Source organism: Gossypium hirsutum, chromosome D05 (genome assembly GCF_007990345.1).
Source record: "Gossypium hirsutum isolate 1008001.06 chromosome D05, Gossypium_hirsutum_v2.1, whole genome shotgun sequence".
In the NCBI taxonomy this organism is placed as follows: Eukaryota; Viridiplantae; Streptophyta; class Magnoliopsida; order Malvales; family Malvaceae; genus Gossypium; species Gossypium hirsutum.
The window spans coordinates 54,095,969-54,123,310 of record NC_053441.1 but is presented as its reverse complement, the minus strand read 5'-3'; the positions used below and the strand labels follow the sequence as shown (position 1 = coordinate 54,123,310).

Genomic DNA, 27,342 nt, shown 5'->3' with positions numbered 1-27,342 from the left:
GCTTTCACTTGTTGACACACTAGACATTTCGATACCAACTCGGAAATCTCATGTTTCATTCCTGACCACCAATACATCTGTTTCAAATCTAAATACATTTTATTATTGCATGGATGTAACAAATAGACATTGTTATGAGCTTTGTTAAGAATATTCTGTTTCATTTTTGAATCAACAGGTACACAACTTGAACATCATTTTAGTTTTGCTAACAAATTTGAATCATCATTTTTCAACTTCTGAATTTTCTTTAGGAACAAAGGTTTAGCCGTATAGATCTATCACATTCAAAATTCAACTAAACATTAATCGACCTCAAAGCGAAAAGAAATTTCCAACTGAAGGCATCAACAACAACACTAATTTTACCCAGATGATAATCTATTACCATATCGTAGTCTTTCAATAGTTCAAGCTATCTTTGTTGCTGCAAATTTAACTATTTTTGATTCATTAAATATTTCAGGTTTTTTTTTTTGAAAAAACAGACTGATAAAGGTCAACTCAGTTAATCAAAATGTTTAACACCAATGCATGGATACTTTCAGGATAATCCATCGCAAAGGTCTGGTTACAAGAATTATTAATGCCCTTTTTACAAATAAAATTTGCCACTCTATTACAGTTTCGGATAATCTAGCGTATAGAAACACAATCAAATTTTGCCAAAGAATAAAAAATTTCCTTAATGTGTGTGCCCATGATGGTGATGTCCAAGTTACGTCTATTTCCTTTGTTTGATAGACTGGTGCAATCAGTCTCGAAAACTGCCTTAGAAAAGTTCATAGCCTGTGCCAGCTTCACACTTTCCTCAAAAGTAAAAATTTCAGCCCATTCCCCGGTCAACTCTTCCTCTTTGAAACCCCGACCGCCACCAATTACAAAGCCATCTTCCTCTCACATTATCACCCCATATCTAGTCTTGTTCGGAGAAACAGCAGCATCAAAATTAACTTTAATGAAACCTCTGGGGTGCTTTCTCCATTGCTGATGAGCAGGGGCACTCGGAATCAACGGCTCGTTCACCAAATTATGAATGCGAAAGTCGTTGCTAAGAGAATTGGCTCTCTCCCACACCACCCGAGCATCGTCCTCTTTGCCCCTGAAAATGAAGTTGTTGCGGTTGTTCCAAAGGGTAGTGAAGAAATCAGCAGCAGTTTTTTTATCTAGCAAGCGAAGCACGTCCTTGAGCCAATCTATACAGCAGGCATACTTCTTCACCAGCAACCTGTTGTCCAAAGCAAAGATCGTAAGGATGGATTTGGCATTCGGGCAATCCTTAAGAGCATAAATCAACATTTCATCACAAACTCTACATCTTGGATAGGCTTTCTGGAAACCATGGCAGATGGAAGCTATTTTGATGTTGGTGGAAGAGATCTCATGGCCAACTCGCTATGCAAAAACACGTATTTTTAGGAGTATTTTTAGCTTCCAAATAACTCTCCAATAAGCTCTATGAGGGCCAAAGCCGACTTGTTGAAGGAGGAGCCAAGAGTAAGCCATTTTTGACGTGAAGTAGCCGTAAGGATTGTGAAACCGCAGCATTCTATCATTTGACCCATTCACCGTTAGCGGAAATTTGCAAATTTGGTCCCCCATATAATCACCATAAAGCATCTTCACCCTTTCTTTATTCCAGCGTTGATGGTCAGCGTACCATAAATCAGACACCCTACTTTCATGCACGTTAGGAATAACAGGGTTTAGCGCATCACCATTAAGACTTTCCATACCCTAATTGTCTTTTCTAATGTTGATATTCTGCCTGTTTCCCACTTGCCACCCAAAACCATCTTTAAGAACTTTGGCAGCTGTGTTTATGCTCGACCAAATGTAAGAAGATTTTTCAACAGCTTTTGGATGAAACAATTCGGCATTTGGAAAATACTTGGAGCTCATGACTTCGTAACACAAAGTGTCCCTATGATTAAGAAGCCTCCAAACTTTCCGACCAAGGAGAGCAATATTAAAAAGATAGAATTTGCGGAAGCCAAGCCCTTCCATCCCTTTGGGGTGGCAAACTCTATCCCAAGCTATCATCGACTAGCCCCTCCCTTCTTCCTTGCTCGTCCACCACATTCGGCTAAAATTTGATTGTAACTCATCCAAGACGCCCCTAGGAGCAAGAAAGTGTTGGAACAATGGCAGCAACAAAAGAAGAGAACAAGAGCACAGAACAATGAAGCAAGGTGCAAGAAGCATTTTTACTTGGTCACAAATGTGCAGCAAGGGAACTTATGGCTGATAGCTCATTCAGCTCATTCATTCAACTAGAAAAAAACATACATTTATAGTCAAATACCTCACCAAATGGTCAACTAACCCCACTAATCAGCATTGGGACTATTAAAACATTGCTTGTACACATAAACAAGCCACCTAAACTAGTCATTCAACACCTAATGCATCAAGTTGTCATCAACTTGTTCATTTTCAACTAGTTTAATTAGAATGAAACTAAAGAGAAACCTTACTGTTACAGCAAGCATATGTGCTGCAGCATGTCATCAAGCTGCATGCACTTCAACCACAAAATGTAACAGCAGCATGGTTGGCCAATTTCCAATAGAAAGACCGAGAATACGTAAGTAGAAAGATATTGTAAGATGGCTTTGATGAATATTTCTTTGCCACCATATGAGAGGAGCCTCTTTGACTAGCTGCTGACCCTGCATGAGATTCGGTTAGTAATGTCTTTGAAAGCCAAGGACTTCTTTTTACCTATAAGAATTGGAAGACCAAGATAGTTATCGAGTTTATCAACAACTTCCAACATAAGAATATTGCCATACAATTGGCGATTATCATTAGGGTATTCGGACTAAATAAGATCATCGATTTATCAAGATTGATTTGTTGCCCCGAGATTTTCTCAAATTCCTTAATGATATTTAAAAAGCCTTCAACCTTACTATTTTTATTTCTAACAAAAAGTAAAGCGTCATCGGTAAAAAACAGGTGATTAATACGAGGACCATATTAGCTCGCCCTAATACCCTAATAATATTATTGCTTTGGGCTTTTAAGAGCATACTAAATAAAGCTTCCATGTAGAATAAAAACAAGGGAATAGCGAGTCTCCTTGTCTAAGACCCCGCTCCGAGATAATGGCATCCGAAAGACCCATATTGCATTTAACGACATATCTTACTGACCAAACACGATGCAGTATTTGATTAACCCACACATCATCAAAACCAAATTTTTTTCATAACCTCCTTGAGAAAATTCCACTCGACAATATCATATGCCTTGCCGAGTTTAATAACAAAATCCTTGTTAGGGTCATCCTTTGAACTCTGAAGGTAGTGCATCACTTTATGTGCAATGATAATATTATAATGAATCATTCAGTCCAGGACTAACGCACTTTAGTTCTGATTAATGCACAAAGGGAGAGTATTTTTCGGTCGGTTTGCAAGGACTTTTGAAATGATTTTATAGACTACCCTGCATAAACTAATTAGACAAAAATTAGAAATATTAGTAGGCTTTTTAATCTTTGGAATCAAAACAATCATCGTATCTTTAAGACTGGTGACATCTTTGTTTCCTTTTAAAACATCATGGTAGAGATTAAGGACATCTTTACCAACCACATCCCAATTATCTTTAAAAAGATACCCGATAAGCCATCAATCCCGGGAGCTTTCTGATTGTCCATCTGATTAAAAGCATGAAGAATTTTGTCATCCGTAAAATCCTTGGTGAGCATAACGGTTATGTCTTGGGTGATGATTTTTTGAATGTAATTCAAGTTGATCTAATCTCCCTGAGAAGCTTATAACTTGAACAAATTATGGAAATAGTCCCAAGCCACTTTGCAAATTTCATTTGTCTCACTCACCCGAATGCCATTTGATTTTTTGATCCTATCAATCCTGTTTTTTCGCCTTCTACTAGTAGCTCGAACATGGAAAATTTTAGTGCTTTTATCACCCTCCTTTAACCATCTAATGTGGGAACATTGAGCCTAGTATCTCTCTTCTTTTACGTATAGATGGCCAAGCTTGATGCGAGTATCCCTAAGGTTTTCAGCACTGTTATTCCTCTGGGGGCCATCAATGATTTTCTCGATTTTTTCCTGTAAAGCACGAATCTGGTTCTTCATTTTATTAAAACGATCATTCTACCAAGGCCCTAGCTTCCTACAAACATTTTCCATTTTTTCAATAATATCATTGTTTCCTCAGTTTCATGCATTTGTGATGACATCTTTTGCTTCCTTATCGTTAGCCTAACACATATCATATTTGAAGGTCAGCCTCGAGTCTTTACTTCTTTCTTTAGGCTTGCACCCAGCAGTGTCCAAGAGAATTGCGTCATGGTCAGAGGTATTCTGCCGCACCACCATAGCTCCAAGGAAAGGAACAGTATCAATAATGTTAGCCGAAATAAGAAAGTGGTCTAACCTTTCTTTGACCATATTTGTTCCTTCACGATTGTTGACCCAGGGGTGCCATCCGTTATCCGTTTTGACATCCATAAGGGTAAGGTCTTCCATAATATCTTTGAACTCCTCCATAGATGCCCTTGCTTTCTTGCGGCCACCCACCTTCTCAGCATCGTTTAAAATTGCATTGTAGTCTCCTCCCACAATCCAATCCTCCCTCACCACGTTACCAACGTTCCTCAGAATATCCCACGAACTAGCTCTCAAATTTGGGTCAGCATTACCGTAGAAGCCAGTAAACCTTGTTCTCTTGTGATTCTCTATTGTAACAATTGAGTTAATTTGGTGTTTCGAGTATTTTTGAACAGAAACATCAATACCCTCTTTCCAAAGCAAGGCTAGTCCTCCACTTCTCCCTTCCAAGCTAACTGCCAAACAACCTACCATCCTACAAGCATTACGAATACGATCAAACTTATTAGTTTGCAATTTTGTGTCACATAAGAAAACAATATCAGGATCATTCGCAACAAGAATTTGCTTAAGCTTACGAACTGTCGCAGGGTTCCCGAGCCCACGACAGTTCCAGCATAGGAGCTTCATATTTCTTAGCGGGGCTGGTCTTCAGCCACCGCCTTACTTGGTGAAAGACTGTCAGAAAGCTTCCGCACTTGTCTGTTTGTGCTCTCTTCATTGCCTTACCCATTATTTCCTCTTATTCTTTTTCTTTTACACTTAAACTTACCCAAGGCATCTCTTGTAACTTTCGATGGTCGTCTCTCCATTGGCGAGCTGGAAGTAGAATCCTCTTCCACTATTTTTTTCTTTGTCTTTTCCTTTTACCATTGTGGATATATTGGCTTCCCCAGTTCCATTGTTACCATCAGTTGACTCAACCCCCAACTTTTTCTCTTCTTCAATGACTGCAATTCTATTCCTCCAGTTGCCCCTTGTTTGAGTTTGCCCTCCTACTTGCACCCTCAACCAATTTCCATATTGGAAATTTTGATTGTTCTCAACACCTTGCTCTTCACTTCTATTACATTTCTTTGTTGAATGGCCTATGAGACCACATATGTAGCAGAAAACAGGTAGACTTTCATATTTAATAGCTCACACAATCTCAGTTCCATCCCTATCCACAAGATGGACAACCCTTCAAAGGGGTTTTAGAATGTCGATCTTCACCCTGAGTCTAATGTAATTGACCCACCTTCCATCTTTATCACGCCAATCGATAGCCACCACCTCTTCAATTGCCCTTGCCACCTCAATGGCCACTTCTTTATCCATATAGTCAAAGGGAATGTTGAACACCCTTACCTAGAAAGGTGTAATGTGAAAAGCGTAAGCCTCAAACTCCTAACCCTTAACATAAGGAACAAGGGAAAATAAACATTTATCAAATAGCCATGGTGTTAGGTTCAAGATTCTGTTCCAATCCTTAATTGTGCCAAATTTCACCAAGATAATACCATCTTTTAGAGCCACAAAATTTACATCTTCTTTTGTGAACCACGGTGACTTGAAACCCTATACATCGCATCCCTATTAATATTTTCTTCTAACATGATTCTCCCCACAGCCCATGTCTCATATCCCTGTTTATCATTTGATTTTAGTATTGAGCTATACACTCTTTTCGATTCTTCCTCCGAGAAGTTGAGTTTTTCCAAGAGGGCGTTTATGTCTTTTGCCATGGCAGCCCAAAGAGAAAACACTACACAGTAAACAGGATAGAAAACCAACAGCCTCTAAGAAACCAAAAAGATAGAATATAATAGAATAAAACAGAAACTCAACAAAATCGAAAACAAAAAAGAAAAAGGGAGCTAAAGCTGATCAGCGAAACTAAAACACAAAGTAATAAAAGTACAGTATTAATCAAATCAAAACTAAAAAATGATGAATGAAAACACCAAGAAAATGAAATTAAGGGTGGGTTTGGATGAGCGGTGCGTTTAGCTGTGGTTAGTGTAAAAATAGAGGTGGCGGTGGTGTGGTTAGTGTAAAAACAACGGTGGCGGTGAGATTAGATAATATAGCAATACTGTAGCGTAAGATAAAAAATAAGCTAAATACAACGTACCACACCCAATCGCTCATCCAAACCCATCCTAAGACGATGAAACAACCTAAAAAAACATAAGAAAATGATAGAAATTGATAAGAACTTAAGAGGAAACCGGTAGCCACAGTTACTAAGGATTAAGAAAAAAAGCCAACAAACACCCTAAAGTTATTCTCATAATTAAGAACGAAGAGCAGATTTTGCCATGCATGAAAAATAATAAATTCGAGGAAAAGTCAACGAAAGATACGTACCATTCTACAGTCCATGCATGAGCATAATCGAGGCATGCAGGAGATATCAAAGATAAGAGCAAAAACAAGAAAATCACGTACAAAATAAGGTGAAAACACAAAGACGCTAAACAACAAGGAATCAATCAAGAAAGACCTCCTTTCCCATCATCAGTCTGCTTCAAAATACGTGTAAACAGCACCATCACCTATGTGATCCACCGTACTCCCCTCGGGCAGAACACCACCCAAAGAAAACTTGAGAACCCACCTAAAATCAAAGGTACACTAACATAACACCAACCATCCAATTATTCTTTAAGAAGAATAAAGATGGACAACAAAACAACAAAGCACCAATATTGAAAATCGTCAGAATCTTGGAGCAAACAACAAAACGTGCTTCTCTACTACCGCAAATACTTACATATAGGCACTTTCACTATTCATTATGGAGGACAATTTTGATTATTTGAATCATAGAAGCACTCGTTGGAGTATTCTATTTGCAAGATTCAATTCTTATTTTTATTTAGAATATTTTTTTACTTAATCTTATTCAAAATTTTGGGGTAATTTCTTCAAGCTCCATGTTGCCAAGATTTTACTCTTAGAGGGTTAGTCAGAGTCATTTATTGATTTTGTTGGGAAATCATTCCCAGAGAATTCAATCAAACACTTATCCTTCTATTCATCTCTATTAGTTTACCTATTCCTTTTTCCACTGTTACTTTCATTTTCTTTATTTATATTTTTATTTTGTTTTAACCATTATACTTGCTATTTCCATGCTTTTTGGTATCAAGAAAACATTTTCCAAAGTAGTTAGGTTTTCTTCCTTGAAGGCTTTTAAGCATTCAATTTCTTTTCACCTCAAAACCGTCTCTAATCTTTCTTTTTCTTCATTTTTCTTTGTCACACTTCAAAATTGGGATTAGGAGTTTTGGGGGTATTTTAGGGATTTGTTAGAGTATGCCCAAAGATCAATCATGAGATGGTTGTAAAAACATATTTGATTTATCATGTTTATTAATATAAGGCGTTACCATTATTATTTCAGTTTCTTTTCTGTGTGTATAAATAAACTGTTTTATAATAATGTCCTGATAATAATATGATTATTCTCAAAAGGTCCTTAGTCAAGTATTAATGTTGGAAAGGACGACAATAATGCATTAAGACTAACATGTAGTTGATTGATGATAAAGAGTTGTCATTGATATGAAATGTCAAAATCAATGCATGAATATGTTTGTTAGAGAACAACATATTGGACTGGCCCGTTATGAGTATGTTTCTTGGATTATTATCTAATTGTCACAACATTACTCATAGTGATTAATATGTATATGATCCTCAGACTTGAGATCATCATAATCTCAACATCGTGAGTTTATATTTTGATACAGTCAAACATACACCGTAACTGGTTGTTCCATAAAGGCTGATGTTGGATATACCACGATCTATGTAAAGGGATATGGTTGATCGAGATAGGATAAGCCCCTCCTACATAATGGGAGTAATATCTTAGGCCACTTGATTGAGTGAGATTAGAAATGCATGGCCATGCTCAAATAAGTTGATATGAGATGTCATACTTATTTGTATATCATAGTCTACTTAAGATATCAAGGAACATGGAATGGACTATGCAAGTGTGACTATTCCATAACTTGTGTCCAATCCAGATATAAAGGACTTAAGGATTATTACATAAAAGGTTAATCATAAAAGGTTATGTCGAATCATGATTTCTTGTGACTTAGGTAACAATGATGCATTGCTAGATGTCACTCATTGTTTGTAACATTGGAATCGTTCTAGTATTACTGCTAACGTTATAGGAACCTATAGGGTCACACCCTATAGTTGAAATGGACGGAATAAAATATAGTTGGTGTTGTTTTTGGTTGTCGCTTGAATTAAATTAATTGTAGAATTAATTTAATTGGGTAATCAAATATCGAACACATTATGTACAAGGTTGTTGTACACATAATGAGAACATGAATTTGGGTAGTATATAAATTCAAATAAATATATGGTTTACCGAAATTATATTATAATTAATGTAATTATAATTTTCGATTTAAAATATTATTATATTTATTTAATTTATAGAAACCCTTAAAAAAGTGATATAAGTATCCCGTTTTTCTTTAATTTAGGTCTAGCAGCCGTCAAAGAAAACTTCCTTTCAAAACTGTTTTGGGGATTCCTTCCGTTCATAACCAACTGGGTGGATTACATAGAGGCTGGGGTCAAATAGATTGCGGCTAGGTTCGACAGCAAAATATACTACTCGTTGTTAAGACGTCATTGTTTACTCAGAATAAATATTAGGTAATTTCGTAACCTTTTTCACCCCGATTTGTTCCTCACACATGGATTCGTGGTTAGGGTCGCCGAATTTTTAATTTTTTTCGTTGCGCCGTAGGGGTGCCGGCGATCCAATAGGATTTTAGCTCTAGTGTACTTGGGAATTTCGTAGCATGGTAAATCGAAAATGATTTAGTTTATGGCTTTTTGAAAATCAAATCAACTTTTGAAAATGATACTGAAAAGACTTTCAATTTTGAAATAAGGACTGATTTGTAAAATGGGCTAAATTTTTAGTGTTTATACGGCAGTTACACCAAAACTGTAATACCCGAAAGTTACTACAGTAAGAAAGTAAGATAATATCCTTGATATAGTAAAATAAGGAAATAAAGTGATAAAAAGGGTACTATTGAGTTATGTCAACATTGGGAAGTATATTATGACATATTAATTCAAGAAAGGATTAAATTGCAAAAGTGAGAAAAGTTTTGTTGCCCAAGAGCAAATACTCAAAATTTGAGGGGTTAAAGTGTAAATACAAAAAAGTTGAAGGACCAATAGTGTAAATATTTTAAAGGTGGAATAATCTGGAAACTAAGGAAAAAGGGATAAATTAGGACCAAATTGAAAAGGTGAAAAACTTTAAGGGACTAAATTATAATTTTACCAAATTAAGTGATGACTTAAGGATGAAATTTCAAAATATTATAAAGGGCAAAATGGTCAAATAGATAGAGAGAATTCTAGAAGGTAATGATGATGTTTGTGATATTTTTAATTAATTAATTAGATCAATGTTATTAAATTAATATTTTATTAAGATTTTTAGTATTATTTTATTATTAAATGATTAATATAAAAGGGAGGAAAGATGATGAAAAATAATCATCATCTTTCCATGCAACCAATGTTAGAAGAGAAGAGAAGAAGGAAAGTTTTGATTTCTTTACAATTTGGTCCTTTCACCAAAAATTCACTATTTTCACCTAGAAATCAAAAGAATTTCCATAGCTTCCAAGAGAGAAAAATAATAAGGAGACAATAGGGAGCTAGAATTTCAAGTTAGATTCAAGAAATAGAAGCTTGAGGAGAGATGAAATCAAGTTAAAGATTGAAATCAATAGCACAAGGTAAGAACATCAAGATTTCAATATAATTTTTCAGTTTGTTCTTGTTGAAACAGCAAGGAAATGATGTTATAGTAGAGTTTTTTTAAAAATAAATTCTTATGTTCTTGATATATTAGTGAAGGGAAATAAGAGAAAATGATGGGAAATATTATAGAGAAAGGGAATTAGGGAGTTATAAACTTAGTAATCAACATCTTGCACTAAAATTGTTTTGGACAGCAGCAGTAGGTTAACTTTGAAAAATCACCACAAATTGTGGAAATCGAATTAGAGGATGAAAAAAATATGGAATTAAATCTTATTAAGTCTAGTTTCTCATAGAAGAAATGGTGTAAGTAATTGAATTGTAAATCATGAGATATAATAAATTTTGCGAGATAAGGTCAGAATGAATTTGGGTTCCCCTGTTCTGACTTTGAAAATTCATCAAAAATTTAATTTAAATAATTAGAGGCCTAAATTTATATGTTTAAAATGATGAATGAGTCTATTTCCAATAGAAACAAACAAAAACATCATTAAAATTCTGTAAAAAGAGATAATTAATTTTTAGTAAAGAGGGGTCTGAACTGTCAAACAGTGAAACAGGAGAAGTTTAAAGAATAAAATGTACTTATTGGCTAAACAAAAAATTTTGAAAATTTTATGGTAAGAAGATATGTGAGTCTAGTTTTAGAAAAAAATCTTGGACCTGAATTCGGAGTTCTGTAGCTTAAGATATAATTGATTTTGTGACTGTGACTCAAGTGGACAACTTTGAATGAACAAATAAATAAATAGTGAAATTATAGATAATGTTACATATAAGAATGTTATAAACATTAAGGATGTGAAATGGAGAGGAGGAGGAGGAAAATATATGATTATTCAACTAGCATGATGTTTTCATTAAAAATGGCTAATTTGCATGTTTTAGGTTCAGGGACTAAATTGAATAAAAGTAAAATTTTAAGGGTAATTTTGTAAAAATGTCAAAATGACCGAATTGCATGAAATGAATTTTTTTATTATTTAAATTAATAAATTGAATGAAATATTAATTTATATTAAGATTGGGTGGAAATTCGAGGAAAATAGAAAAATTACCAAAATGTTCCTAAATTTTAGTATTTCTGTAATTTAGCCTGGTAAGTTCGTGTAACTTGAATTATATTCTTAGATGATTAAAATATATATATTGGATTGAGAAATTGATTTGAATTGTGAACATGAGAAATTGTGAATTGAATGAAATGGAAATGAAGCTTTGAATTACATGAGTAAATATCGAGTCTTGTAGGCCTTATTTGTTATGAATATAATATTTCGAGGATATGTTGTAAATAATTATAAAAGCACGTTAATAATTTAAAAGTTTTAATTCGGATGAAATTTGTAACTCGGTTTAATACGTATACAAATGTATGTCTTCTAGTAATGCCTCGCACGCTATTCCGGCGTCGAATACGGGTAAGGGGTGTTACAATGTGACATCGCCAGATCTAGTCATAACGTTTAGACAAAAACTTTAAAATCAACCAAATATCTTCCCCCCACCTACCGGTTTCATGATAGTTTTCTCCATTTTCTTTTGATTGTCGTCCCTTGTTCTCTATAGCTTTTCCCACCCAAATTTTGATTCCTAAACTCCATTCCTTGATTTCTTTCATTCTCAAAACATTAAACCTTCATAGAATTTTAAGAAAAACATCTAAGACACCATTGAATTTATAATCTCTCAATCTTGTGGGATTTTCAGATTTTCAACTAAAGCTTTGTTTTTCTTTCATCGAAGGTAACAATTCATCTTTCTCTTAGTTTTAGATGTTATCTAGTCTTTTAAATTGAGTTTTTAGCCATTAAATCGCATGTTTTGAATAAAAGCCAAAAATTAGGTCGTTAATACTGGATTTTAGGATTTTGGATAAAAATGTGGTTTCAAAGTGTTTTTTAATTAGTTTTGATATGAATAGAAGGTTTCTAAACCAAGTTTAAAGTTTCATTAAAGATTTCTTGAATTTTAATGAATTTTCATGAAAATTTTCATAACATGTCAAAAACTTTTGATACCATGAATTGGGTAGTTTTGCATAGTTTAAAAGTTGAGAATTAGTCGTAGGTGAATAATTAGATGAATGGAATTAATTTTAGGCAAAAAGATTAAGTATAGATCGAGATAATTGAGTTTTAATTTTGCAACGTCGAAGGTTTCTATTCCAAGAGAATCTAACTTAAGCTTGTGTTTTTTTTTATTTAATAGAGTCTTTGAATGTATGTTGATTGTGATTTTTGTGTGATTTACTTGTTGAAATTTTAGAATCATTGGAACCTTCTTCGAGTTAAGAAAAAGCTAGTTTGAGTTTTTGACAATTAGGTGAAAGCATGATCAGTAAGTGTTTGGAATCGCTACTTGTAGACACGATTCATTTTGTTAATTGAGAATTTAGAAGTAGCCTAAACCCTACTTTAAATTCCGAGTGTAAGTTTTCTCATACCCATGTTTAATTTGTGAAATATGTGCTTATGTGATTATGAAAATGAGAACAAAGATGTGATGATATGACATGTGCTATATGCTTGTGATGACTATTGTGAAAGTGTAAATGTGGGTATAATATGCATGTCGAATGACAATGATAATGTTGTGCTAATTATGCTAATATGCAGTGATAGTGAGTGGAAAATTGGTAAGTAAATGTGTGTTATAATGTGGATATTTTGGCCTTGTGACTTTATGAGACTATTTGATATAGTTGGTATGTCATAGAATTGTGAGTACGCACCTTTGCGTTGTGTTTTTGGGGCATTGAGCCCCGGGACAAATTTGGAGAGATAAGGGAATATGAGATAATCTCCATTCACTGGGACATGCTTGGTGTGTTGGAGAGTGCTAGCTATATGCTACACTTTTGGGATATGTTTGACTCTACGAGTCACTTGGTGTGCTGGAGATCCATGTATCTAATATGTGGTGGTAGATCTCACTTTTATGTTTCATAGCTCAAGTGCCAAATTATCAATAAATGTGATTATGTAGAATGTGATATATGCTTAAACGATTATGTGATTATAATGTAAATGAACCAATAAATAATGCATGAATAAGTATAATATGACACTAAAGTTGAAAATGTTGTAAATGTGCTAATGGTTGCTTCGTTAATGCATGATGACATGTTTGTATGGTAGTTATTCTGATCATTCCTTGAGCTTGTTAAGCTCCCTCATTCCTTTTTAAAACCATTGCAGATTAGTTGTGTTCCGGTGTGAGCGGTGTGGTTCCGAGGGAGTGATCGAATCAAGACTTTAGCATTATTTTGTAGGTGCTTATTTATTCGTTTATGTTTTAGGGAAATAAAGACAACGTGGTAGACTTTTTGCTGATTTTTGCCATGATATTTAGGATGTCTTCATGACTTTATTGCTCTAGATTTTATGGACACTGGTTTTGATATTTTGATTTCTTGCTCGATCTTATTTATGATGTTATGAACTACTATTATGGACATTTTGACGATGGTTTGATGAGTTATTAGTTATTAGTTATATGTTGATTAGTTTATGGTTAGAATGGATTATATGCCTTATTATGTTATATTTTTGTTGTCTGGCGCAGATATATTGATATTCAGGTTTTAAAAATGATACCTCCATGATTTTTGAAAGTGCAGGAAGTCAGTAACGTAATTTGATATTGATACCATAGCACGAGCATCAATACTTGGGGTAAATTGATATTCAGGTTTTAAAAATGATACCTTCATGATTTTTGAAAGTGCAGGAAGTCAGTATCATAATTTGATATTGATACCATAGCACGAGTATCAATACTTGGGGTAAAATAATCGATACTTTATGAAAGGCACTGATAATTTCTGAGATTTTGATTTTAAACAAGAAACAAAATGTTGTTTTAGTATCGATTTTCCAAGTAATATTAATACCATTTGAGAGAAATATCGATACCTTTGATTCAGTATCGATACTTGAATGAATAATTCAAAATTTTTGTTTGGTGGTCTAAAAGCATGTCTAACTCTCATTTTAAGTTCGCTAGATGAATTTTTAGCATGTTTTAATTATATTCAGAAATGTATTTCTTGAAAATTCTTGCAAATGCTAAAATGGAAGGTGTTTGCTTAATAATGAGATCAATTTTAATGAGTGTGATGTGTGACGATGGTGTGGCATCCTAATATTCGAGCTCGGTGACCAGGCCAAGTATAGGATAGTAAATTCTTAGTCTTTTCTTTGCTTCATTGTTGTTATTAATTCACCTTTTTCCATTTGTTATTTCAGGCATAAAACTCCCTTGCTTGCTTCCCCGCAAACCATAGGAATCGATTTTGAGCCTCTTGAATAAAAAATGAGTCCTATAAATCTGGAAACAACTTCTAATCATCTTGGGACTTTTGGGCCTTCGTGAACGCTACCCTAATATCACTCTTCATTCTAGTTTATGAATTTCAATTTTTTTATTCTTCCAGTTTGTGAAATCTAATTGATTTTCCTACTTCGTTCTTTGATATTTACTAATACGTGGGTTTGTTGATGGTAGGTATCATGTTCAATAGCTTAGAATTTTTTTCATATAAATTACAATTCTTAAATATGTCATTATTTAATTAGTTTAAACTTGTGACGAGCTAACATGATTAGGTATAAGCTATGCAGGTAATTCATGTTTCGTGGATATCTAAACCCCGCTTATGTGTGCTATTTGGCTAGAATTGGGATTCTTTAGATTTTGTTGACACTAACAAATTAAATCTGAGGTACATAACTTTAAGGTTGTTTGTTAATAAGTGAAACAATTTCAACGAGCTTCTTTTAGGGGAGACTTGTTGCTAGCAGTTTTGTTGGTAACTATAACAAATTTATTAAAGAATATTGAATTTATCTTTGCATTGTTGACCGAACTAGTGAATCAAAATTGAGATTTCGCCTTTCACTAGATTCTGATCGTATTGATTTCACAATTTTATTTTGCGATATTTCTTTTACTAGTTTAATTTTTAATTTTTAATTTCAAAACCCTTGTTATTTTAATTTTAATTTATCTTGGATCAGTTCTTTTTGTTTGGACCAAATTTTAGTTTGTTTTGGTTCTGCTTCAGTTTATTTCGACTTATCCTAGCACATAAGATTTTCACACTTTCAATAAAAATTTTACGTTATTTTGTCTTAAAAAGTAAGATTTTTATTTTATAGTTGCATTTAGAAATAAAATATAATCATTGGATGCAATTAATATTTTTAAAAATATATACTTTTCAATAAATTGTTCAAATGTATATTGTTATGGTATATGTGCATATATAATATATTTTATCAAGAAACTAAGAATTAGACTATATATAAAAACAAGAAAATATATTTAAGAAACAACAATAAGCTTGAAACAAAAACTTAAAATACACTAGTACAGTTACCTATTAGTACCAAAACAAAAACGTTGCCTCCAAAGAAGTTGGTAAAAGAAAAAGTATTTAAGCTTTGAGCAAGAGATGGGAAGTTGAGCTATTGACAAATCAAGAAAAAATAAGTTACTGACATATTTTGATAATCGTTTAAGCACATGGATTGGGAAATTGTGTAATTTTAACAAACGAAAAGAAACTTTCATTAAAGTAAAAGTTGTTGCATAAGCATTTGACAAGGTGCTAGAATGCATCGAAAATCCAACAAAATAACTCTAGGAAACATAAGTTTTCCTTTACTAATTTATTGAAAGCTGAATTGGTTCACAAGCCTTTCTCTTGCATGCAACGTGATCGTATTTCTTGACTACAACCCAAGGGCTAAAGCAAAACTAAAATTTAAAAGAGAAGGGAATCACAGAGACGCTAGAGTCGAACAAAAGAACTAGGACAAAGAAAGGCCAAGACACAACAAACTTGAAGGCCATTTGTTGTCCACCCCAGTGTGCCATAAAAGCACACTCATCTTCTTCTGTGATGTTTCCACGAGATAGCCAAATTTGTAATGAAAACAAGCACCCTAATGCAGGAGATGAGACAGCAACTATGAAACAAGCTCAATCGTGTTGCTTCCCGAAATTGTTGCTCCAAAACCACCCCGAGGGAGGCCTTTATATTTTTCAAAGACAAGGGGTAACGAAGGAAATCAAAAAATGTAAAATAAAGAGAGAAGTAATAGAAGGGAGAAGGTGCTGGCCAATCACACAGTAATGCAAATCTAAGGTTAAGTTTTCTTTTGTAGGAGAGTTAAAGGAAAAAGGGTTTTGCGTACATATTGTGATCGTCTTTTATAATAAGCACTACGCAAATGTACTACTCCATCTTTTTTTCTTAATTATTTATATAATACACTTATGATCAAGAAACTATAAGAAATTGCTATTGACATTGTTTTAGAGTATGTATCTAATATATTCAAATATACAAAATGCATATAAAAAATTACAAAAGGTGTTTGAAAAGGTTCAAGCAAACCCTAACATTAGAAAACAAAATCTTGTTTCAAATGGATCAATAAAAAATTGTTACACATATTGGGTTGAGTTCTCTTTATTTGTTAATTTCATGTATGAAATTTGAAAAAAAAATTGATTCATGATTTTATTAAAATAATAATTATTTGTTAAATATTAAATTATTTAAATAATTATATTATTGCATAATAGAAAATTTTATGATGTCCATGCATCATAAAATAATACATATCAGCACAATAAATTATTACAACAACAAGTCTTATTATGGTGAATGATGGATTCAACATGAATCATGATTGTCTGCTCCATAAGTTTCATCACCAATCCTCAATGCATCCAATTAATTGTGAAATTTGAGAAAATAGAAAAAGCTTGTGATGGTCGAGAAGATGAAACATGATGATTACCTCCCTTCACCGTCTAGAATTTTAGTAAGTCTCCAAATTCATACTTCAACCCTCCTTCCTGTTAAATTTATAAATATAAATAGTGTTATATCAGGAAAAAAACCGATTTCATCATTCAATATATATGAAATAGTGCAAAATTATTTTCTTCTAATTTTTTTATTTTTTTATGATTAAGTTTTAAAAAAAATTCAAGTACTACATCTTAGCTCGAGCCAATCTATTGGCTCGACTAACTATTTAGTAAATATAAAATATTTTTACATTAATAATTTCATATTTAAATAAAAATTCAGGACGAGTTGCCTAAAATTTGTGAAAAATCTTGTTCACGGCCTAGCACATATTGGTCAAGCCCATTAAACTAGGTAAGTAGTGTGAGCTTGACTTGAATGTGCTAATCAAGCCAATCGAGTCAACACTTAAAATTTCTTGTTCAAGTTTAGATCCAAATTGGTAATCATATCGGACGGATAATTTGATGCTTAAATATATCTAATCATAATATAAAAAAAGCTAATATATAACTAAATGTGTAAACATAAAACCTTGGTTCTAAAACTCCATGTTTCCTCTGTTGTTAACTTGATGTTCAACTCCTCAACTAACTTTTTCAAATGTTGTAATAAGGTTCCCTCTATCGGTAGTATACCATCTTGATCTCCACTATAACATTGTAATCATATTAATAAAACAAAAAATCAGTCAAATGGCATAATTTCTTTTCAAAATCGCTCACTTTGATTCTTCATACTTATTTAACTTATTTCAAGAAAGTATTGGAAAAAAAAGTATGGCATACAAATACAATACCAACCTGAATATTGTAATGGGAACGGATTGTTGAAGAAGGTTTTTAAGTGCAGGAAGCATGTCAAGGTCCTTATCATCTTCGTTGTATTTAAAATTAGCTCTAAATAAATAAGAGTGACATATAATGAAAATTTTAAGGTTAACAATTTTTACACAACATTCACATCAATAAATAAGTAATTTATTTATTTTACCTAAACAATAGACGACAACATGGAGATAGAAAATTTGACCGCGAGTCTTAAAACTTGAATTTAAAATAATTTCTAAAAAGTAATTATATGAACATATTAGGAAAAAAATCAATTATTTTCAAATTTTAAAGGAGAACTTACGTGAAACAACCCTTCCATCTATATGACAAGTTTGTTTGATTTCCATGGAAAGCTTTTTGAACTTCCGGGAGATTAAAGTAAAATTGCACCCTTAATGGATGGCACATGTCTACTTCTGTGCTAACTATAGGAACCTGGTCCAAAAAATAAAGTTTTATGCTTTTGATTTGACCAATAAAAGAAAAATAACACAAATTAGTTCTACTCAGTTGATCAATTAATTCGATTCTATACAAACATATGTTATTTGTAGTCTCGAATTGAAGTAAAGTAAGAGGAATGTAAAGAAATAAATGAAAACCTGTTTTCCTAAGTTCAAATCTTGCTCAGTTTCAGGACAAGGAGGGGGAAAGACATCAAATAGCTTCTGTGGGGAGTAATTATGAGCATCGGTGTTAAAAGCAGCCAAATCGGCCTCAAACACAAAGTTTTTACATTTTGCGCTCCAAGTGGTTTTGATGCTAGAAAAGTAATTATTTTCATCAATGGCATTGCATTCTTTCTTGATTTTGTTATACAACGAGCTGTTTATCATCTCCCGAGAGAAAAAGAAATCAATTTTTGCAATATTGTCTAGCTTTTTACGAAACATTGGGTTTCCCAGCTGTTCAAAATAGTTACAATTAAAAAAATAAAATAAAATTCACAATAAAATATTTAAATTAACGTTGAATTGAACCAAACCATGTTGAATTGAAGTACCATGATTGAACTCCTTATTGTATACTCTTTACGAAAGTAATTCATCCAACTGATTTGCCCAATGACCTCGTCATGTGTGTTACCCTCATATGATATCCTTGATTCCTTTGAGTTAAATTCGTTCACTCAATACAATCCTATTTTATCTCATTGCTACCTTTGTCTCCTCTTAATTATAAGTATGATCACCATTAACAAATAACTATGATAAAATGCTCGTTTGAGAACAAGCAACTTGTGGCCACGTTCTATATTTATCAATTTACACAATGCTAATGAGAAGACATCATTAACTCTTTAGTTGAGCTATGAATTCTAATGTTGCTAGTAAAGCCATGCCATACACAAGTTATGTACCCAACATATCAGCTATAAGCTCGATCATCTTTAGAGCATAAGTCTTCACTTATATCAAAGCATATGAGTTACATACGCATGATCAGTGACTAACTCAGGATTTAGGTAAACCACACCATGAATGTCACAAGTGAATTAATTCACAAACGAATTTAGAATTAATTCATCTTAGGTCCAATCCAATGTATCATTCTGCTAATGAATACATCTATGTCTTTACTCGTCGAGTCAATTGTTCTGATAGCCAAGACTAACCATCTCCTCAATTGAAATTGTAGACGACATAATAATCCTTCTCAGTATTTGAATCAAATGCTCGCTTTGATTGTTTTACGGGATTACAGACTCGTTTAGATTATTTACTAAAGTAAGTTGTTTTTCTCGTAATGTAAACGTTTTTACAATGCCACTTATCATCATTTTGAACTTAGACAATCAATGAGCTCATATTTTCTTGTCACAAATTCGCTATGCATGCAAAATATGAAAGATAGAAATAAAAAAGACATAATGGTGAAATGTGAAATTTATATATTTATCATTCAAATACATAGAACACAATTACATGTTTACTATAATATGGACACATTTCCCAAAAATAACCTTAAAAAATTTCTCCATCCGTCTTTCATCCTTTGACACACCCCCAACTTTTTTATTAGCATACAAGATTTCGTTAAAATCACCACACACCATCCAAGCCAGATCTTGATTTCTACCAAGTCCTCTCAATAAGTTCCAAGTATTGATTTTATCCTGTGAAATTGGAGAATCGTAAAAACCAATCATACTCCATTTTTGCTTATCTCCCTTCTCACTAATCTCAACATCAATATGATTTATCAAGAAGCTACGAAGTTGAATAGTAACATCACCTATCCAAGCAAGACATAAACCTCCTCTTGTCTCATTAGCAAGAACATCAATACCATTATGAAAACCCCACCTTCTCCGAACATTCTCCATCCTCTTAGCATTCTATTTCATCTTCATTAAGAAGACAATTTGGAGAATCTATTTCAGGATATGCTAAATTCTATGGACTATCCATAGATTCCTTAAACCATGAATATTTCAACTTAAATTTTTCATTACTTCCGGTCGGCTTGTCTACTGGCAACCGTCGATATCTGTTTGAAACAAGAACTTTCACGCTTATCATTATATTCTAATAAATTAGAAATTCTATAAAAATTGGAACCCGACCTAACCAAACGAGATCTTTTCTTCCCATCAATATTTTCCAATGGGCTTTCCTCCAAATCATGTTCCATTTGAACTTGGGCTGGCCCACCTGAAGATCCCGTCACTCCCACCTCATTTTTATTTGAAGATCCCTCCAAATTAAAACCCAAGATTGGATTTATGGTTTGCCGCGATTCTCACATTTTTTCAGCCTATAGATTCCTCTCAATTGCTTGTTGCCCCTGATTTGCACCTGGAAATTCTGAATCACCTCCGTCTTGGAGCCACATATTGGTAGGGGTGTGCATAATTCGGGTAAAATCGAAAAAATTCGGTTAACCGACCGAATTCGGTTAATCAGTCGGTTAACCGAATTTTTTCGGTCGGGGGTCGGTTAATTTTTTTATGATTTTTTGGTTAACGGTTAATTCGGTTCGAAACCGGTCGGTTAACCGAAAAAATTAATAAATAAAATTATCCAACCCAGCCCAAACTCAATTACCCAACCCAATAAAACTAAAACTAAAGTTTACCCAATTACCCAATCCAATAAAACTAAAACTAAAATACAACCCAATTTACTAAAGTCTAAAACCCAATTTACTTTAATAATTTATAATTTTTTTTAAATTTTAAAAATAAAAAATAAAAAAAATTTGGGTAATTCGGGTATTTTTTGGTAATTCGGTTAATTCGGTCAATTCGGGTAATTCGAGTAATTTGGGTAATTAGGGTAATTTTTAACAAAAAATAAAAAATACATAATTTTCGGTTAATTCGGTTAACCGACCTTATTAACCGAAAAAATTTTGGTTCGGTTACTTTTTTTAAAAAAAAATCGGTTCGGTTAACGGTTAAAATTTTTGGAAGGTCGATTAATTCGGTTATAGTAATTTCGGGTCGGTTAACCGAATGAACACCCCTACATATTGGTCATTGTAGTGGCCCTTCGCGGTTGCGCCTTCAACAAGAGATCCCATCCACACTCTAATTCCTTACTACTTTAATTCAAACGAATAGGACAAAAACTATCACCAGGGCCTAAACAGTCGCACAAAAAGCAAAAGAGAGTGAGTTTTTCATAACAAAAACTTGCATAAAAGAATTTAAACTGATAAATCATAAATTTTTCCTCCTTTTCAACGGTTTACGAATATCCAACTGTACTCAAATACACAAATAATTCTGAAAACCTTTACTCGCTTGCTTTTGCATCATACTCAATGAAATTTCCAATGAAATCCCCAAACTACTTTGCCACATTCTCTAAAAAATAATCTGGTGGTGAATCATGGATTTGAACCCAGAAGAAAGAGTAAACTAATGGGATCTACATTGGATCCTCATTTTCTTGTAAACGATGAATAACCAAGAGATGGTTATTAAACGTCCACGGGGCTCCATTAACCACTCGTTCCACATCAATTTCATGATAAAACTTAAACATATAATGTTTCCCCCCTAGATCTGTAATCTGAACCCCCCAAGAGGGTGCCATAAATTCGAGATCGTATTTCTCATGGCTGGGAAGTGGACAATACTCGCTGTTAAAAAACATCCTACTAAACAGAATTCATACATCAAGCGTTGAGTATTCACATCACTCGGGAGGCTCCAGGCCTCATCTTCACCATCGTAAATATTCAGATTTGCCATTCCTCTCTCCATAGGCTTCAAAAACAAATCCAAACACCTAGAACAAGCGAATCCCAATAAGAATGAAACAGAATATTAGATCAAACACCAACGACTAAAAAAACAAGAAAAAGAACCAAAGATGTGCCACAAGAGCAGACTAAATTTACTTATTTATAAATTTTAATTGGTGTATAATTTTAATATTAATAAAGCGATAATTGAGATAATTGGAAATCTATTCAAAGAATAATTCTATTTTACATTAATAAAATTAATAAAATTAAAAAGAAAAGAGTAAAATTAACATAACTCATTCATGTCAAAGTTTTATTAACTAATAATTATAAATTATAATTATCATAATTTTTTTATCATTTTAAAATTAAAATATAATTAATTAATTGAATAATATGAAGGAAAATAAAAGAGGTTGTGCTGAGACATGATGTAAATAGTGTTGATTTAATTGACATGTCCTTCTTCTGACTTTCATTATTTATGCTTGTTTAGATATCCAAACTCGTTTTCAACAAGAAAATAGAAACACGTAATAATAATTACTACTTTCTGCTGTTCTCACTTCAACCATCCAACTTCTCCTTCTACAATTTTCAAATTTAAAGTCAAACTCGCCAATTCTTGCATCAATACGGATTAACCCCGCAACCTACAGCGTGGCTCCATCATTGCATCACTGCCAACCAAAATGGATTAATACATATTATGGGAACAACACACAAATGACAGCACTACAAATTAGGTTCCTTGGTAGGTTTCCAATGGAAGGACGAGGTGGGAGACTAGCTTCCTTGGTAGGTTTCCAACGAAACACAAGTTGACTTTTTTTTTAATTATATACCATACTTGTAAACCCTAACTTTAGAGTTTAAAATTTTATTTGATAATTTATCAAATATTTTTTTTAAGAGTGAGTATTTAATCGGGTCGAATGAAAAATTTCCGAGTTAACGAGTCATATTTTATAATTCTAACTCGATTTGAATTTTTTTCAAATTGAGTAAAATTATTTGAATTAAAAAATTAAACATGTCAAATTAAAATCTTATTACAGTATAACTAATTAAAATAATTCAATTTTTTGGGGTTAAATCTAAATTTTTTTGAATCTGTGAAGATTCGAATGGTGTTATCAATTATCATAGAAAATTAAAAATAATAATTAAAATTTTGGATGATCTAATCATTGAAATATTTCACATATTTTTAGAGAGGACAATCAAGAGACCGACAGTCTGATTAAACTGGCACATGGGGAAAGCCATGGATTGCGAATTTTTGAAGTGTCCCTGTTTGGGGGATTGAACTAGATTATGTAATCTCTACTTATTTTCTTTTTATCAACTTTATAGGTTAGTTACCCTTTAATTTAGCAATTTTATAATAATTTTTTTATTAAATTCCGCGACTTAACCACATTATAGGAAACACCAACCTATTAACATACAAGTACTGGAAATAAGAATAGTGTGAACTTGAAATCAATAACATTGAAATCATCAAATTGTTCAACGATGCAGAAAATAAAGTCCCAAATCACATCCAGCTCTTAGAGACAAATATATACACACGACACAATGTGAACACAAAAAGAGTTACAAGCACCACACCATATTACAAGCTCATAGAAGTATGCAGCATAAAGGTGTGCCTCTAGGCAATTGTAATGGAAGCATGGTAAGGACTCGGAACTAGGACAAGATCATTTTCCCTCTTCATAGATACGCCGAACTTCTCAGTCATGTCCATATCTTCTTGCTTCATTCCCCCCGGAAATTTCCAATCAAAATGGAACAACAGTTGGGCAAGTGGCAGCTCTACATTTGGCAGTGCGAATAATATGCCTGGACATATCCTCCTTCCTGCCCCAAATGGGATGAGCTCGAAATTTGTCCCCATGAAATCAACTGAACTGTTGACAAACCTTTCAGGCTCAAACTTTTCAGGCTCAACCCAATGATTAGGATCTCTCCCGATTGCCCATGCATTCACAATGACTCTGGTCTTTGCAGGTATTTCAAATCCATTAACCACACAATTCTTGCTACTTTCTCTTGGAATCAATAAAGGTACAACAGGGTGCAGTCTTAAGGTTTCTTTTATAACACACTTGAGATATTTAAGTTGATGAACGCCTGTTTCATTCACATTTCCTTTGCCTTCAAACACCTGCCTTACCTCTGCTTGTGCTTTTGTCATAACTCTTGGGTTTTTAATCATTTCCGACATTGCCCATTCTACGGCTGTTGCTGATGTCTCACTTCCGGCAGTGAAAACGTCCTAAAACAATGTAATAAATAACATTATGGCCATTAACATTTGTGAACAACTACCAAATTCCAAGTCAATGTAATGAAAGGAAATCGACTTACAAGGAGGACAGCTTTGATGTTGTTGTCAGTTAAGGGAAATTCGCCATCCTCCTGAAGCCTTAAAAGAACATCAACCAAATCTTCCTGGTCTTCATCTTCACTTCTGCCTTTTGCTCTACTTTCTTTGTGATCATTAACAATGTTCCCAACTATCCTGTCGGTTTCTCCATGAATCTTTTCAACTCTATGCTTTAGACCAGAAACAACATCCAAGAATTTAAGTGAAGGAAAAAATTCGGAAACAAAGAAACCCGAGTTCACCTTGCTTTCCTCAGCAGCAGCTGATATGAAAGCTTCTTGATCTTTGCATTTCTTGCCAAAGGCTGCCCTCGCTGTTATTGCATAACTCATTGAAAAAACTTTTTCGGTCAGATTCACAGCCAACCCTTCATTTGATTTTATGGTTTCGACAAGATTCAACACTTCCTCTTCTCTTATGGATCGGAAGGAAGCGACCCGAGCTGCACTCAGAAGCTCCGATGTGCAAATTTTCCGCAGATTTCTCCAATAGGTTCCATATGGTGCAAAGACAATATCAGTGCACTCATAAGTTGTCATCTTGGCCACAACGAGAAAAGGCCTATTAGCAAAGACGATATCATGTGTTTTCATAATCTCTTCAGCCATTTCTGGAGAAGAAACGACCACGGTGGAAACTTGACCGAGTTGCAGATGCATGAAGCCACCATGTTTCGTAGCCAAGTCACGTAAGGTGCGATGGGGTAGACCAGAAGCGGCGAGCTGGTGCAGATTTCCTATCAATGGTAATTTCCATGGCCCTGGAATCAACTTTTGAGTTAAATTCTTAGCTTTTGATCTCCTTACACTTGTGATTACCATAAACAAAAACAGGAGGAAGCTGATGAGGAGCTGGAATAAGGATATCTGGAACTCCATTATTGGTAATAGCTTAAAGAAGCCGAGTTTCCAAAGAAAGAAATTGAAAGAAGTGATTTTTCTTTTCTTTTCTTAATGAACCTCAAACTTTACTTGACTTTTCTCGGCTACTAATACAATTTAATAATTATTTATGAATAAGATAAGAATTAATAGCCGACAACAATAACTGGACTCTCACTTTTTTTGTTCAATTTTTTAAAGTTTATGGATTTTTATTTAAATTTTTAATTTCCCCGAAAATTACTCCGTGTTTTGCACGAGATGGATTTTTATCATTCCCAGCTTTCAACCGCTATTTTTGTACTCCAAATTTATTTGAGTATGGACTTAAACAATACGAATCAAACACATATCTAGAAAAGATTTAATCACTTTCAGACAAATAGAAACGGATAGAAATGGTTATTTGCAAAATATAAAATTTATTATTTAAAAATAAATTCTCATTATTTTTTTACAGATGATTTTTAAGTCTCTCTCGTAGTAATTCTTATATTTTTTAACTCTGCATTTTATAATTTAATCTAATCAAATATTTATTTTCTATTTATCAAAATAAATATGATTTATTTAGTTTATTCAATTAATCAATTTAATTTTCAATAGCCCAATTTTAATTTTATTAAAGTCGTGGCAACTTTATCATATTAAGAAGGGTTGCACTTCCCTCATACGCCCACCATGTTATTTTTATTTGCTTTTGCATTTTATAAAATAGATAATTTTCAATTTTAGTCCCTTTGATATAAATAAATTTGAAATTTAATCTTTATATTTTAATTCTAACATAAGTTGCTCTCTATATTTTTTATAATATCATTAATTAGTTTAAATAGTTAATATCATTAACTTTTCAATTAAATTATTATATTGTTATATATAATTTAAAAATGGATTTTTAAATTAAAAAAGTAGAAGGATTAAATTTCAAATGCATGAAGTGTAGAAACTTAGAGTCATGGTTGTTTGAACCGGATCAGAAGGATTGAAATATCAGTTCGAAGAGGACATCAGACCTATTTACTTACAAATTGATAGAATAAAAATCTATTGAATCGATTTTTTATTTTTTATTATAATTTATTTAATCAAATTATACAATTAGTAATCTGATCAATTCGACCGTACATCCGATTATAATGTAAAACAAACAAATAAATAACTGATCGCAGAGCGTAAAACAACCATTGTAGTGATAATAATAAGACGAGCATTTGCTTGCATCAGCGCTTTATCTTAATACATTTTTTTTTTTTGATGTTTTCAGATCTTGGCAGACAGTGAATTATATATTTATATACATATATTATTATTACTGAAGTTCAGATTAGATGTGAAGTCAGAGTAAAAATAAAGTTTTATTATTTTAATAGTTTATATTTTTATAATTTTTTAAAAAATAAATTAAAATTTTATTATTTTAGGGGATTAAAATTTAAAATTTTATAAATTATAAAATAAATTAATATTTCATTATTCATATGACATTAATATTTCCCTCTCTTTTTTTTTCCTAATAACCTATTTTTCTCAACAAATAAAATTTTATTTATAAAGGTACAAAAGCACCAAAGAAAAGTACAAAACTCCAAAAATTAGTAACAGAATCAAGCAATACAATAAAACAAAACCTAATAAAAGACGCTGTCAACGCCTCGGATCTCTTAGGGCCAGTTCTTCATTACTTTTAAAAAGTATTATGAAAAAGTGTTTTTAAGAATAAAATATTCATTTTAGAAATGATATTATAAAGTAACAAATATGTATTTAAATAATGTTCAAATTAGTTAATATTATGATATTTTAGCAAAAATATAAAAAATAATTTATTATAACTTATTGTTAATATTTTAATATATAATATTAATTTTAAATATTTTTAAGTAATTAATATTAATTATTTATAAAATTTAATTAGAATATATAAACTATATTTAAATATTTGTAATTAGATATTGACACAATTGTATTATTATAAAAATTATGAAGTATTATTGATTATCAAAGTAATGGCATTAAAGGCA

General features: G+C 32.7%; 1 protein-coding gene across 1 annotated transcript; it reads right to left on the bottom strand.

Annotated features, from left to right (window-relative positions):
* Window positions 1-23,511: 23,511 nt before the first annotated feature.
* LOC107903999 (cytochrome P450 71D10) lies at window positions 23,512-25,555 on the bottom strand. Its single transcript, XM_041092175.1, has 2 exons — window positions 24,419-25,555; window positions 23,512-24,326 (listed from the first exon to the last, which is right to left on the bottom strand). The coding sequence occupies exons 1-2, from the start codon at window positions 25,313-25,315 to the stop codon at window positions 23,700-23,702; spliced, it is 1,524 nt and encodes a 507-aa protein (XP_040948109.1). The 5' UTR covers window positions 25,316-25,555; the 3' UTR covers window positions 23,512-23,699.
* Window positions 25,556-27,342: the final 1,787 nt, after the last annotated feature.

Coding starts and splice junctions, on each gene's coding strand:
- LOC107903999 (XM_041092175.1), bottom strand. CDS start 25,315: ATGGAGTTCCAGATATCCTTATTCCAGCTCCTCATCAGCTTCCTCCTG. Junction 24,327..24,418: donor ACATCAAAGCTGTCCTCCTT/GTAAGTCGATTT, acceptor ACATTGTTTTAG/GACGTTTTCACTGCCGGAAG.